Raw genomic sequence first — 15,143 nt, 5'->3', positions numbered from 1 at the left:
GTACTGGAGCTCCTGTGACACGTGGCAGCCCCCCTACTGCCCCCACACCCCCACCATGGCCTCATTGACCCCAGAAGGAGTGTTCCAGGGCTGTGCTAACGGGCGCCATGGACTGGGGGCTGTTTAGTCCCTCGCCGTTCTGCCAACCAGGTGTGGGCAGGGCCAGGCCCCCTCCGAGGCCCACAGCCCCCGTCTCTCTGCGCCTCTTGTAGTCTCTGCTGGCCGCCGAAATCCTAGGCTTGTGGCCACGCCCCTCCAGCCTCTGCCTCTGCCATCACAGGGCCTCTTCCCTCTGACTGTCTGGGTCGCTTGTCTTCTTACAAGGACACCGGTCCCCTAGGAATTAGGACCCCGTGTAGTCTGGACTCACAATGCCTGCAAAGGCTCTTTCCAAATGAGCTGGCATTCTGAGGTCGCGTGAGCCGGGGGCAGCATGTCCTGCCTGGCGCGTGCACACGCACACACACGTGTCGTTTTGGGGGTGCCTCCTCTCCACTTGCTCCTCCCCCCTGGGCCTCACCTCTGCCGGCTGTGGGACACGAGCAGCCCCTGGGGGGTCTGAGCTGGGTGGGGCCTTTCTCCCGACACCCACATAGCTGGCAGCGCTCGAGTGGGGAGGGGGTCCGCGTGCGACTGGGTCGCCCCCAGCGTGTCCTTCCTCTCACCTCTCCGCCCGCCCGCCCGTCTGTGTGTTGGCATTTCCAGAAGCGGGAAGGCCTGCTGCATTCCAGCCACGTCACGGAGGAGCTGACCACGACCACAGAGTAAGTGGCCCACGTGAGCCCAGCCTGGGCCGCGGCCCGGCTCCGGCAGGCTTCCCTCCCCCACGCGCTCTGCGGCGTTTCTGATGCTAGAACCCAGCAGTTCTCCCAAGCCTTGGGATTTCTCACTGCTCATTTCGGGTGGTGAGCTTTTTTGCTTTTTTTAAAAAAATCTGTTTGTTTAATTGAAAGGCAGAGTTACAGAGAGAGATGGAGGGACAGAGACTTCCATCTGCTGGCTCACTCCCCAGATGATTGCAACGGCCGGGGCTGCACCAGGCTGAAGCCAGGAGCCAGGAGCTCCATCTGGGTCTCCCATGTGGGTGCAGGGGCCCAAACACGTGGGCCACCTTCCATTGCCTTCCCAGGTGTCTCAGCAGGGAGCTGGGTTGGAAGCAGAGCAGCCAGGACTCGAACCGGCGCCCGGGCATATGGGATGCTGGCATTGTAGGGACTTAACCCTCTGTGCCTCAGTGCTGGCCCCTGGATGGTGAGCTTTTTTTTTTTTTGACAGGCAGAGTGGACAGTGAGAGAGACAGAGAGAAAGGTCTTCCTTTTGCCGTTGGTTCACCCTCCAATGGCCGCCGCGGCCGGTGCGCTGTGGCCAGCGCACCGCGCTGATCCAATGGCAGGAGCCAGGTGCTTATCCTGGTCTCCCATGGGGTGCAGAGCCCAAGTACTTGGGCCATCCTCCACTGCACTCCCTGGCCACAGCAGAGAGCTGGCCTGGAAGAGGGGCAACTGGGACAGAATCCGGTGCTCCGACCGGGACTAGAACCCGGTGTGCCGGCACCGCTAGGTGGAGGATTAGCCTAGTGAGCCACGGCGCCGGCCGGATGGTGAGCTTTAAGAATGAGGAGTACGGAGGGGCCGGCGCTGTGGCGTAGCGGGTAAAGCCACTGCCTGCAACTCCGGTGTCCCAAATGGGGACCGGTTCAAGTCCTGGCTGCTCCACTTCTGACCCAGCTCCCTGCTAATGTGCTTGGGAAAGCAGCAGAGGATGGGTCAAATATTGGGGCCTCTGCACCCACATGGAAGACCCAGAAGAAGCTCCTGGCTCCTGGCTTTGCCTGGCCCAGCCCTAGCTGTTGCAGCCATCTGGGGAGTAAACCAGCGGATGGAAGGTCTCTCTCTCTCTCTCTCTCTCTGTCTGTCTGTCTTCCTCTTTCTCTGTAACTCTTCCAAAGTAAATAAATAAATCTTAAAAAAAAAAAAAAATAGGGAGTGTGGAGACAGGGAGAGCCAGAGCCAGACTGAGTCCAGGTGGTCTGAGACCCCCAGGGCACGCGATCCACCTGCTGAGCCTTGCTGTGCCGGCCATGAGCCCGCGCTCCTAGACAAGGCCGGGGGCATTTTTAAAGACGTCCAAGTCTCCAGCCCCGTGGAAACGGGCCGAGCCAGCAGCGCGCTGTGTGGTTTCTGGGAGCCCTCGCGACACCCCCGGAAGGAGCTTTGCAGACCACAGTCTTTGTGCCCCACTCGCCCTGCTTCCGATGAAATGGGACGTCCTGGTCCCCTGTGCAGTGACCAGCCCCCGAGTCACCAGCCCCCCTGGGGTCTGTCAAGGTTGGGGCCGACCCCAGAAGCCCCTCCCGCAGGCTCTGGGCCCGGCTCGGCGGCCTGGGGCTCCTTGCAAGGAGCTGGGTTTGGGTAGCGTCTTGGTCGTGATGTTGGGGACCAGCAGGCCCCAAACCAGGTGGCAACGACAGCCGTTGCCTTTGCTTCCAGTTCCGGCTTGGCGACTGCGGCTGGGCTCAGCCTGGCGGTTCCTGCCAGAGGGCTGCACTGGGGCCTCCCCGACACGTGGGGCACCTGGCGTGGCCTCCACTTGCTGCCCCACATGCGCTGGGGGCCAGCCTCTTCCCGGGGTGCCCTCTGCATCTCTGGGGGTCATCCAGGGTCCAGGGTGGGAGACAACACCCCTCCCTGTACATTGCAGCTATGGGAGGAAGCTGTGGTCTCCGAGCCAGGGTGGGAAGGCAGCAGAGCCTGGGCCCCTCCCCAACCTGGGCCCCTCCCCTGCCTGGGCCCCTCCCCTGCCTGGGCCCCTCCCCACCTGGGCTCCGCCCCTGTCTGGGCCCCTCCCCCACCTGGGCCCCTCCCCGCCTGGGCCCCTCCCCACCTGGGCTCCGCCCCTGCCTGGGCCCCTCCCCACCTGGGCCCCTCCCCCGTCCGGGCCCCTCCCTGCCTGATGGTGCTCTGTGCTCTTGTTTGCAGGATGATGATGGGGCGCTTCGGTGAGTACCCCGGAGGAGGGGGTCCTGGGGTGCACATGGTCACGCAGGGTTGGGGGTCTCCTGGGCAGGGCTTGCTGTTCCCAGTGACTCTGGAGTCCTGGAGAAAGCTCACAGGACCCCCCCACCCCACCCCCCCGTGAGGGGCCGGGTGGTGCCCAGAGAGGGGGAGCTGTGGGCTGTGGGACTGTCCCACTGCCAGGGGCAGGAGCCGAGCAGGATGGGGCTGAGGTGGGAGGGGCGGCACTGGCCTAGGGCTCGGCCAAGGACCTGTGGCCGGCCAGCCACCCGCTGTCCCTCCTCCACGAGGGCCGAGGCTGCCCCTGGGCAGAGCTGTGGAGGGGTTCCGTGGAGTAGGAAGGGTGTGCCCTGCACCCTGGGCAGCTGGGAGGACTCCCACCCCATTCCCAAAGCCCACGAGCCATCTTGGCCACATCACTGCTGGCAGCCTTGTAAGCCCAGAGGCAAGACCTCCCCCCACAGCCCAGTTAGCTGGCTGCCTCCAAACAGGGCCTGTGGCTCCCCAACACTGTGCCCCCAAACCGTGCCCCCGACACGACACCCCCAACACCATGCCCCCAACACCATGCCCCCAACACTGTGCTCCCAACACTGAGCTCCCCAATATCATGCCCCCAACACCACACTCCCAACACTGCTCCCCCCAACACTGCACCCCATGATACCCCCAACACCATGCCCTATAACACTGTGCCCCCAACACCGTGCCCCCAACACTGTGCCTCAACACTGTGCCCCCAACACCATGCCCCCGACACTGTACTCCCCAATACTGTGCTTCCCAATATGCCCCCAACACTGCACCCCAACACTGTGCACCCCAACACAACACCACCGAACACCACGCCCTCTAACACTGCTCCCCAATACAATATCCCCAATACCACACCTTCAACACCATGCCCCCAACACCGTGCCCCCAACACTACACCCCCAACATGACACCCCCAACACCATGCCCCCAACACCGTGCCCCCAACACGACACCCCCAACACCATGCCCCCAACACTGTGCTCCCCAACACTGTGCTCCCCAATATCATACCCCCAACACCACACTCCCAACACTGCTCCCCCAACACTGCACCCCATGATACCCCCCAACACCATGCCCCATAACACTGTGCCCCCAACACTGTGCCCCCAACACAACACCCCCAACACCGTGCCCCCAACACTGTGCCTCAACACTGTGCCCCCAACACCATGCCCCCGACACTGTACTCCCCAACACTGTGCTTCCCAATATGCCCCCAACACTGCACCCCAACACTGCACCCCAACACAACACCACCAAACACCACGCCCTCTAACACTGCTCCCCAATACCACACCTCCAATACCGTGCCCCCAACATCATGCTCAACAACCATGTCCCCAACACCACCCCCTCCAACACCTTGACCCCAACACCACACACTGGTCTCTGCTGCCCCTTCTGACAGGCTCTCTTGTTGGGGTGGGTCCTGAAGCCCCCGGTTATCACACCCCTCCTGCTCGGGACCCCCCTCTTGGCTCACTGCGGAGTGGCCAGGCCCAGCTTTGGGGCTCCCTTGCTGCCCGCACAGCTGCCCAGGGCGCCCCCACTTCCAGCACCCTGTGTCCAAGCCGCTCGCTCCCGCAGCCCCTCCAGCTCTTGGCTTCGAGGTCAGGTGCCGGGGAGGCTGCCCTGGCATTGCCGCCCCTCCCTGGTCATACTGATTTCTAACCATCGCACACGCATGGGGCCCGCCGCTGGCCTGCCTGGCGTCACCAGCACACGCAGAGCCCCCTGCCCCCGCCCTGTGCTGAGCCCTTGAGGGGCTTGGCTGTGCCCCCGGCTCCTAACCCTCCCTGCCTGGCGGAGGCGGGAGCGCCTTCCTCTCCTCCCACCGCCCACCCAGGGAGCCAGGAGCAGCCTGGTCTCCATGGCGACGGACCAGTGGCTGCCTCTTCTCGCCTCCTGCTCCCAGGCTTCCGAGAGCCCCTTCCCAGGACCCTGTGGGGGAGGGGGAGGGTGCGCTGCCTCCTCACCCTTGGCCTGTCCCCTTCACACTGCTCCCCAAGTCTCCCACTCAGCTGGGCCACCCCCAGACTCCCTCAAGGCCACCAACCCTGTGCTAGAACGCCCTTCCCCCTCTTCTGGCCCCTAAAGCTTCCTTCCTGTGCCTACCCCCATCCCGTCCTTGCCCACGGGCCCCCAATTCAAGTGTCTGTGGGGAGCAGGCCCTCAGCCCACCGGAGGGTCGCTTGACCATATACTGGCGAGCGCTGGCCTCCCCTCGACCTGTGTTGGGCGCAGCAGGGGTAGGGCAGCCCCAAACCCACTGCTCGCTGAGCCAAGTGGCAGCACAGGCCCACCCTTGCCACCGCCCCTCAGAGAGGGAGAGACCCAGAGCTTTGGGACAAAGTCTTCCAATTTCAGAAACATCGACTGCAGCAACAGCAGGTGCACTTGGACTTGGGTGGACTCGGGTGGGCTCTGGGCCCCTCTGTGGCCCCTGCAGCTTGTCTCTCCTCCTGGCCCGGCCCCTCCCAAGTGCAGGCCTGTGTCTCGTTGCTCTCCCAGGCGTGCCTCGGTCGGCAGGTGGGCGCAGGGCAGCAGGGGCTTCCAGGTGCTGGGGCCCGGGCTGTGGGCTTGGCCTGCTTTAATTCTTACTCCAGGGGTGCAGTGGGGCTGTCAGGACCCACTTGGGGGGCAGAGGTGGGTTTGGAGAAGGAAGCCGTCTGCGCCAAGTCTAAGAGCTTCAGGTCGGGCTCCCAGATTTGAACCCCGGGTGTGTTTCTGTCCCCCCGCCGGGTGCTCCCCAGGGGCGCTTCAAAGCCGGCCTGGTGCCCGCAGCCCCTCGCAGGTGAGCGGTGGCCAGCGTGGGAGATGCGTGTGCCGCCTCCCGCCTGGCTTGACTCTGCCCGCCCAGCGGTGGCCCAGCTAAATATACCCCGCTGACGTCAGGCGCTCTGCTCCCCGGGCTCTTGCTAAGCCGCGTCTGAAGTTGGCGTGTGGCTTTGTCAAGATTTAGCTTTCTTCCCGGGCCCTGCGCTCAGCACGGGCTGTGGTAGAAGTCAGCGGCCGCAGGAGGGCGGGGCCTCTGGGGAGCTCCCCCTCCCGCACATGGGCACCCGTGTATGCACGCACACACGCTTTCCTGTTTCCCTTCCTCTTTGCCTCTCGCCTGCCCCACCCCCACCCCGTAGGCCAAGGAAGAGCCCCCCAGGCTGGGCTGAGCGAGCGAGCCACCTCCTTGGGTGCAGAGCAGCTTTCTTTGGGGGCTGCAGGGTGGGGGGAAGGGGTACGGCTGCTCCCTCCCCAGGGCCTGGCCGGCTTCTCTGTTGGGGCTTCTGCCCGTGCAGTGGCCCTTCTCTGTCTCTCCCCTCCCCTCCCTTGGGCCGGCCAGGGTCCCTGAGGCAGGTTCCTGCTCCTCCCCCAACCTGCTACCCCGCCGCCACCCGGGGCTGGGCTCCCCAGCCCCCAGGCCCCTCCCGGGCTTGTACCCGAGCCTGCTTCCTGGACCCTTGAGGACAGAGGTCAGGGTGCCCTGGTGCCCTTCCAGCTGTCCCCTCCCTCCCTCCCCAGGGACCCAGCCCCCTGCTGTGAGTCCAGGCTGCAGCCGGCTGTGCCGCAGGTCTCCAGGTGGCCTCCTGCCCGGCTGGAGAGGGAAGGGGCTGAGTGGCCGCGAGCATGACTGGGGCTCACCTGGGAGGAGGAGGGTGGATGTGACCCACTGGGAGAAGGGAGCTGCCTGTCCCGGGTGATGTCCCACGGAGGAGGACCCCCTCAAGCCCCTGGAGAGCGATTCTGGGGCAGGGTCTCCGGTCCCAGCCCTCACTGTTCTGGGAGCCAGAGCAGCGCAGGGTGACAAACGGAAACGAGATGTGATGGACACCGAGGGGTGGGGGTGCACCTGGTTGAGAGGCCAGAGAGCGGGGGTTGGGGCGGCACAGGACAGCAGTGCAGAGGCCCCAGGGCGGGTGGGCGGGGTGGAGTCGTTGAGGGTGCTGGGAGTGACGCTGAGCCCTGGGAGAGGGGTTGGCTTTTATCCCCAGAGTGACCAGGAGCTGTGGGGGTGGGGAGGAGGGGTGACCCAGTTTGTGCTTTCAGGGGCCGGGGTGCACAGGGGAGAAGCGGGAGGAGACAGCGTGGCGAGGGCGGAGTCCCGGACACCTGCTGGAGTGGAGTGTGGGGGAGGGGAGAACTGAGGACCCTTGCCAGCCAGTCCTAGGGTGGGAGCAGGGCGAGCGGGCCGGGGTCCACGGTTTTCATTGGAAGAGCTGGCGGCTGAGTTAGCCACAGCCCAGTGGCGTGCAGCCCCGACTGCTCGGCCTGGCCAGGAGGCCACGGCAGCGGCAGCTCTGGCGCTGGCAGGAGTCCCGAGGTTCCTGGGCGGGGGGCGTGAGTGCCGAGGCTGAGCAGCCCCCGGATCCGGGCTGGCACCCACCCTTCTCCTGTCCCCGCAGAACGCGACGCCTTCGACACGCTCTTCGACCACGCCCCGGACAAGCTGAGCGTGGTGAAGGAGGTAAGCCGCGCGTGCTCCCGCTGCGGCGCTCTCGGCGGCGCTGGCACCTGCGGGGGGAAGGTGGGACGCTGTTTGGAATCTCTGAGATGTTTGCCACGTGGACTGAAATGTAATTACAGCCAGAAACGCGACTACAGTGCATAAAATTAGCACCTTTTAACTCAGCTTCCCGGCTCCCCCGTGTCTTCCTGCCCACCCGCCCGCTTCTGCTAACTGAGTTAGGAGCCAGCTCCGGCAGCTCCTTCCACCGCGTCCAGGCCTTTCCCCAGCGTGGAAATGTCTCTCCGCAGCCAACCTGCCGGCTGGTGCCGCCGCCGAGACCCCAGGCGCGTGCACCCACCCCGAGTGCGGGGTGAATTTGCAGCCCGGGGCCCGGCGGGCGTCACCAGGCTGCCTGCTGCTCAGGGCCACCGTGCACCTGAGTCCGGGGAGGCTGCGGCAGCTGGGGGCGCGGGCTCCCCTCACCGCACACCAAGCCGTCAGGACCGCAGAGGGGAGGCGGCCGTAGATGGCTCTGCCTCCTCCCTCCCCCCCCCCCGACCCCGGCATCCTCGCCCCCCCGACCCCGGCATCCATGCTGCTGTGTCTTGGGCTCAGTGCAGGCCGTGTCAGAGCCTTTACCGGCTGACCTGCGGCTCAGATCTCTGTGGGAGGGCTTGGGAGGAAGTGTATCCCAGCTCATGTGTCTGTAGTGAGGTACAACGTAACATTCCTGGACTCCACTGTTCCAGGCTCGCACATCACTGGAGGGCTCTCTGGGAGGCAGCTGGAGCTGTCCTGATGGCTCTCCGGGACTGAGCCCTCTTAGCATCCTGGGGTCACGAGTGAGCCCTGGATGCCCCCTCCCCGCCCCTCGGCCGTGCCTGGCCCCAGGAGCCCTGACACTTGGCTCGGTGGGTGCATCTAGTCCAGGTCCCCCGACTTCTCAGCCTGTGGCAAGCCGTCTCTCAGCCTTCCCATCTCTGGGGCGCCGTGGCGACCAAGCGGCACGTGAGGTTTGCTTCCGGCTTCCGGCGGAGCTGGTCTCCACCGGCTGTTCTGAAAAGCTCTGGTTTGGGCACCTGCGCCACCAACAGTGAGGACGAAACCCCTTGATGAGCCTGACGGCTTCCTGTCCTACACGGTGCCCCAGGGGAAAGGAGAGCCCTGGGCGCCTCCCAGGGTTTGAAATGGCACGTTTGGTGTTGCCAGCGGGGACGAGGGGTCAGGGAAGCATGTCCCGGGCGAGCTCGCTGATGGGTCCCCGCCCCTGTGCCCTTGCAGTCTCTCATCACCTTCGTGAACAAGCACCTGAATAAGCTGAACCTGGAGGTGACAGAGCTGGAGACCCAGGTAGGCGGAGCCGGGGCCAACGGGGGGCGTGGGCACTCACTGTCCCTGCGGTGTGGGCACTCGGCAGAGCCGCCTTGTCTGTCTCGCGGGGAGTCCCCGGCACACAGCAGCCCGGTCTCCAGGTAGGCGGAGCTGGGGGCCGCCGGGGCCTCTGGCCTGTGCTGTCCCGGGAGGCGTGGGCACTCGGTGGCACGGCCTCGTCCGTCTTGCGGGGAGTCCCCGGCACACAGCCGCCCGGAGAACGCTGTCTGTCGAGAGCCTCTTTCCGGGCCGGGTCCCTCGGGGGTCAGGACTCCTCCGGCTCTGGGGCCGCCTGGGGCCTCCGCCTGTGCGGTCTCTTGTTCTAGAATGTTCTGTTCTCTCTGCAACAGAGCAGCGCTATGACCGTCAGCTAGGAAATGCTCTGTAAATATCCCTCCGGGGAGTACGGTACCCACTATTTCTCCTGTTAGAAGTCTATAAGCTGTTCCCCTCCAGAGCTTAGAGAGCATCACCAACCTACATTTTCAGGTGCTGGGCGCGCGTTAAAGACAAAAGGTAATCTTGCCGGGATTAGCTGGGTGCCGAGCTGTGGGTGCAGGCGGCCCCGAGGCGCCCGATCCGGCTCAAACCCGGCGATTGCCTTGTCTGCCTTTACCTTTCCTCATTTGCTTTTCTAATTAAAAAAGTAATTCAGGTTCAATCAGAGTGGCTGAAAACGCAGATAAGCAAAGCAAATGAAAAACGGCCTGGAATCCGGCCCAGAGGGAGCGGCGCCCGGGGCTGGGGGGGCTGGGGGCCCCTCCCCTGCGCGGCTCCGTTTCTGACGCAGCCGTCCGTCCGTGCCTTGTTCACAAACATTGGTGACTCCAGCAGTCCACGCGTGCCGCCCACGTAGCCTCGAATGGGTACTGTTTGGCGAATTAACGATGCAGAAGTGAACTCGGGGAAAAACGGAAGCCCTCCCTTGTCACCTCCCCCTGCCCGCCTCTCGGGGGGCAGCCGAGCCCAGCTGATGGCCGGAGCTGCCTCCTGGACACCGGGCGGCCTCACGTGTGTTTTCCCCCTTCGCCGTGTTTTCTGCCACTCCCTTGGTCTGTTCTCTGTGGCTATGACAGAGGGCCGCAGGCTGATGTTTGTTTTATGAATCTGTAAAGAGGAGGGGTGGGCCCTTGGAGGCCGTCTCTCCCAAGGCAGGGGGGGCACACCCCCTCTACAGCCATGGCAATGGCCCTAATCCACCCACGAGGGACCGCCCAGGGCCTGGCTCCCTCTTGGAGGACCGCCCTCCTACCCCGTGGTCCCAAGCCATCCCCACAGCCGTGACCATGCCTGTTTGTGGCTTTGACCTCCATCACCAAGTGCAGGCCGGGACAGGAGCCTGGAGGCCAGGATGGCGGAGGGGGGCTTTGGTTTCTTCTTAGTGAGACGCTCTCCCCTCCTCCAGGTCCTCTTCCTCCCTTGCCTGTGGCCCGTGTCAGGGCACTGATGGCCTCTTGGGCGTCCCTGCCCGCTTCCTGCCTGGAAGTCCCCCCGCCCCCAGGCCGGCAGTGACCGAGAGAACTCCCAGTACTGAGGGGACCGCCCGAGGCTGCGCGGCCCCGTGCAGCAGCCGCTGGCCATGTGTGGCCGGGGAAACTGAGCACGTGTGCATTGTGCTTAACTTACTTGTTAAGGCGTTCGCCTTTTTTTTTTTTTTAATTTAGTTATTTTTATTTGAGAGAGTTACACACACACACACACAGAGAGAGAGAGAGAGAGAGAGAGGTCTTCCATCCACGGATTCACTCCCTAAATGGCCACAGCAGCCAAAGCTGTGCCAATCCAAAGCCAGGAGCCAGGAGCTTCTTCCCAGTCTCCCACACGGATGCAGGGGCCCAAGCACTTGGGCCATCCTCCACTGCTTTCCCAGGCCACAGCAGAGAGCCGGATCGGAAGTGGAGCAGCCGGGCCGAGTCCCGGCTCCCATATGGATGCCGGCACCACAGGCAGAGCCTTAGCCTCGTGCGCCACAGCGCCGGCCCCGGAGGTTCACCTTCGGGAGCTGTGGAGGTCGGTTGTACCAGCCATACTGCATGACTGTGCTTAGCCTGCAGTGAAGCCGGGAAACTTCATGTTGGATGTGTGTTTTGCCAGCATCGGTTGGTTAGCGAGTTCAGGAGAAAAGTCAGCCCGAGCCATACACAGGACAAATGCCGTGTGTGACTCCACCGCCCTGAGTCCATAGAAAGCGACACCGGGACTGCCAGGGCCTCGGGGGTGGGGGGAGGCGTGGGGAGAGTGCAGAGCTGCAGCCTGGGGAGACGAAGTTCCGGAGCCGACGCTGGAGACGGCTGCACAGCAGGGCGGGTGCCACTCAAACGCAGTTCACGTGGAAAATGTCCTGGGTTGTGTGTTTTACCAGCATAAGTCAGCGCTGTTCGAACACAAGCACATGGCCGGGGCCGCGGTGCGGGCCAGCAGGTGCAGGCGTCCGAGGCCGGGGCGAGCTCTGGCCTTGGGTTTCCTTCTGCCTCCTGCCGCGCTGACGTCAGAGGTCCCCGCGTCCGCGTGGCTCCTGTCCTGGCTCGCTCAGGACAGTCACTGGTCCCCTCCTGTGGGGCTGGGGGCCCGGCCCTCGTGCTTGGAATTCTGTCCCGAGTTCAGAGGTCCAGGCAGCGTGGCAGTGTCGGCAGAGGGGCTGGAGGATGGGGGGTGGGGTGGGGGTGTCACAGCCTGGGGGCTGTTCCATGCCCCCGCCCAGTGCTGACCGTGCCTCGGGTGGGCCTTGCTGCTGTCGGCTCTCAATGACACTGGGAATGGGCAAGTGTTGTCTTAGCCGCAGGCGTGGTTAGGGGGCGGCATTCAGGGTGGCGACACCCACCCCCTCCCCCGGCACCTGAATCCCGCCAGCCACACGCGGTCACTCCAGCAGCCCACACTCGCTCTGGCTGAGCTGGAAGCCCCCTGTCCACTCTCCCCCTGCAGCCTGGCCACCGGAGAGACAGGAGCTGGTGTCCCTGGGCCAGAGGTGGGACTGGTTCCAGGGGCGCTCGCCTCGTCCCGCCCGCCCTCCAGCGCCCTGGGCGGTGGGCCTGGCACCCCTGTGCTGTTGGTGCAGGGAGCTGGGTTCCAGAGACTTCTGCCGGGGAGAAGAGGGAGGGGTCACTTCTCTCCAGGTGGTTCCCCGAGCCCTTGCAGAGCGTGCGCCTCCCGCAGGCGGCTGACATGGCACCGGTGTCTCTGTGCAGTTTGCAGACGGCGTGTACCTGGTTCTGCTTATGGGGCTCCTGGAGGGCTACTTTGTCCCTCTCCACAACTTCCACCTGACGCCGGACAGCTTCGACCAGAAGGTAGGTGCGTGGCCCGGGCTCCCTGGGCCCAGGAATGCAGGCAGGTGCTCAGGGCGTGCAGTGCCCCACCGTGCCCCAGCTTCCCCGCAGCCTGGCGCCTCCCCCACAGGGTCACCCGTGCTCGCGCCTGCTGGCCCTGCCACGTCACTGTTGTCTGTGGTCCCACGCGGTGGCCCTGGTGCCTGTTTCCCTGTCCCCTGTCGTGGGCGACTCGTTTCTATCCTTTCCTCTGGACTGAGTGCGTGGTCCCAGGACCCTGGGGCTGGCTTCAGGGTCCCCGAACGCCGAGCCCCTTCTACGAGAGGGGCGGCGCCTCGTAGATCCTCCTGTCCACTCAGTGGCCTTTGGTGAGGGATCCTTCTCAGCGCCGTCTTCTGTTCAGTCGGCGTGGAAACGTGTCGCGTGTTTGTGGGGCGCCGTGGGGCGCTTCTGCCACGCGCACTGAATCGGCCCGGAAGACCCGCGACGCCCAGCGCTGCACGTGCCGTGTTCGCGGCTGCTGCACGGGCGTCGGGGGACGGTGGCAGAGACGGCCGCGCACGTCCAGTCTGGAGGCTGATTCTCCCCGAAGTAGTTCCCGTGCTTGCGTGTTTGAATCCATGCACGCGGACCCGCAGATGGAAGGGCTGACTGAGCACACACCTCCCTTACCCACTCGTAACACCCCGTGTACTCACACACCCACACACAGCACCCCATGTGTGTGCACACACACACAACACCCCATACACCCACACACACAGCACCCCGTGTACTCACACACCCACACACAGCACCCCGTGCACACACAGACACAACACCCCATACACCCACACACAGCACCCCATGTGTGTGCACACACCCACAACACCCCATACACCCACACACAGCACCCTGTGCACACACCCACACACAGCACCCTGTGCACACACACACACATGCACTCACACCCACACACAGCACCCCATGTGTGTGCACTCACACACAACACCCCATGTGTGCACTCACACCCACACACAGCACCCCATGTGTGTGCACACACACACAACACCCCATACACCCACACACAGCACCCTGTGCACACACACACAGCACCCTGTGCACACACCCACACACAGCACCCTGTGCACACACAGACACAACACCCCATACACCCACACACAGCACCCTGTGCACACACACACAGCACCCTGTGCACACACCCACACACAGCACCCTGTGCACACACAGACACAACACCCCATACACCCACACACAGCACCCCGTGTACTCACACACCCACACACAGCACCCCATGTGTGTGCACACACACAACACCCCATACACCCACACACACACAGCACCCCATGTGTGTGCACACACCCACACACAGCACCCCATACACTCACACACACAGCACCCTGTGCACACACACACATGCACTCACACCCACACACAGCACCCCATGTGTGCACTCACACACACACAACACCCCATGTGTGTACACACACCCACAACACCCCATACACTCACACACACAACACCCCGTGTACTCACACACCCACACACAGCACCCCATGTGTGTGCACACACCCACAACACCCCATACACTCACACACAGCACCCTGTGCACACACCCACACACAGCACCCTGTGCACACACATACACATGCACTCACACCCACACACAGCACCCCATGTGTGTGCACACACCCACAACACCCCGTGTACTCACACACCCACACACAGCACCCTGTGCACACACAGACACAACACCCCATACACCCACACACAGCACCCCGTGTACTCACACACCCACACACAGCACCCCATGTGTGTGCACACAAATACACAACACTCCATACACTCACATACACACACAGCACCCCGTGTACTCACACACCCACACACAGCACCCCATGTGTGTGCACACACACACAACACCCCATACACTCACACACACAGCACCCCGTGCACACACACAGCACCCTGTGCACACACATACACATGCACTCACACCCACACACAGCACCCCATGTGTGTGCACACACCCACACAACACCCCATACACTCACACCCACACACAGCACCCTGTGCACACACACACATGCACTCACACCCACACACAGCACCCCATGTGTGTGCACACACCCACACAACACCCCATACACTCACATACACACACAGCACCCTGTGCACACACACACATGCACTCACACCCACACACAGCACCCCATGTGTGCACTCACACACACAACACCCCATGTGCGCGCACACACACATGCACTCACACACCCACACACAACACCCTGCACACACACACATGCACTGATACGTACACCCCCACACTGTCATACCTCACACACACACACGCACACACAGTACGCTCACACACCCACACACTTATGCACACTCACACTCATTCGAGGAGGCCTCCGAAGGATCTTGGGAAATGTAATTAGAGGTAATCCTGTGCATTGTTTTGCTAGGGAAGACAGCTGACTTGGGCTGGTGGTTTGGGTTGGGGTGGCCCCGCCCCCAGCACCCCGGCCCCGCCCTGGGGACTCCCCGCCCGCGAGCCTGGCGCAGCGGCTGCGGAGGGCCCCTTTTGCAAAGCGTGGCTCTGGGCAGCCTGTGTTGCTTCGGCCTCGCGGGCGTCTGCCGTTTCATTTCCCCAGAGTGCCAGACCCGTGAGTCAGGGAGGCAGAGACAGCCGCGTCCATCTGGCTGCTCCTGGCACCGGGCGGCCTCCGTCGTGGCCAAGCGGCGCTCCCGTCCTGCCTGCTGGGGTGGATCAGACAGATTAGAGAGGCCTTGGCACGCGCAGTCCGCGTTGGACGGAGGCGGGGCGGGGGAGGTCTGAGCAGCCCTGAGCAGGCCCCGAGGAAAGGGGGGTCCCCACATGGCCAGGCCCCTGCGTGCCTGGGGGCCCGACGTGCCAGGGCCCCTTCCTGGTCCATACCGGAAGTTGTGTTTGGCTGGGGGCTGGGTTCCTTCCCAGACAGGCCTCCCCCAGGGTGGCCTGGCCCC

At 63.9% G+C, this 15,143-nt stretch overlaps 1 protein-coding gene across 1 annotated transcript in view; it reads left to right on the top strand.

Moving 5' to 3' along the window:
- The window catches only part of PARVB (parvin beta), an 86,158-nt gene that overhangs the window by 64,200 nt on the left and 6,815 nt on the right, over nucleotides 1–15,143 (top strand). The window contains exons 7-11 of the mRNA XM_062202714.1: nucleotides 706–764; nucleotides 2,979–2,998; nucleotides 7,451–7,512; nucleotides 8,776–8,844; nucleotides 12,054–12,155. Of these exons, the coding sequence (XP_062058698.1) occupies nucleotides 706–764; nucleotides 2,979–2,998; nucleotides 7,451–7,512; nucleotides 8,776–8,844; nucleotides 12,054–12,155 (312 nt within the window). The remainder of the gene's footprint in view (nucleotides 1–705; nucleotides 765–2,978; nucleotides 2,999–7,450; nucleotides 7,513–8,775; nucleotides 8,845–12,053; nucleotides 12,156–15,143) is intronic.

Source organism: Lepus europaeus, chromosome 10 (genome assembly GCF_033115175.1).
Source record: "Lepus europaeus isolate LE1 chromosome 10, mLepTim1.pri, whole genome shotgun sequence".
NCBI classification, from domain to species: domain Eukaryota; kingdom Metazoa; phylum Chordata; class Mammalia; order Lagomorpha; family Leporidae; genus Lepus; species Lepus europaeus.
Note: the sequence above shows the minus strand (reverse complement) of the source record. Positions and strands in the feature narration are given on the sequence as shown.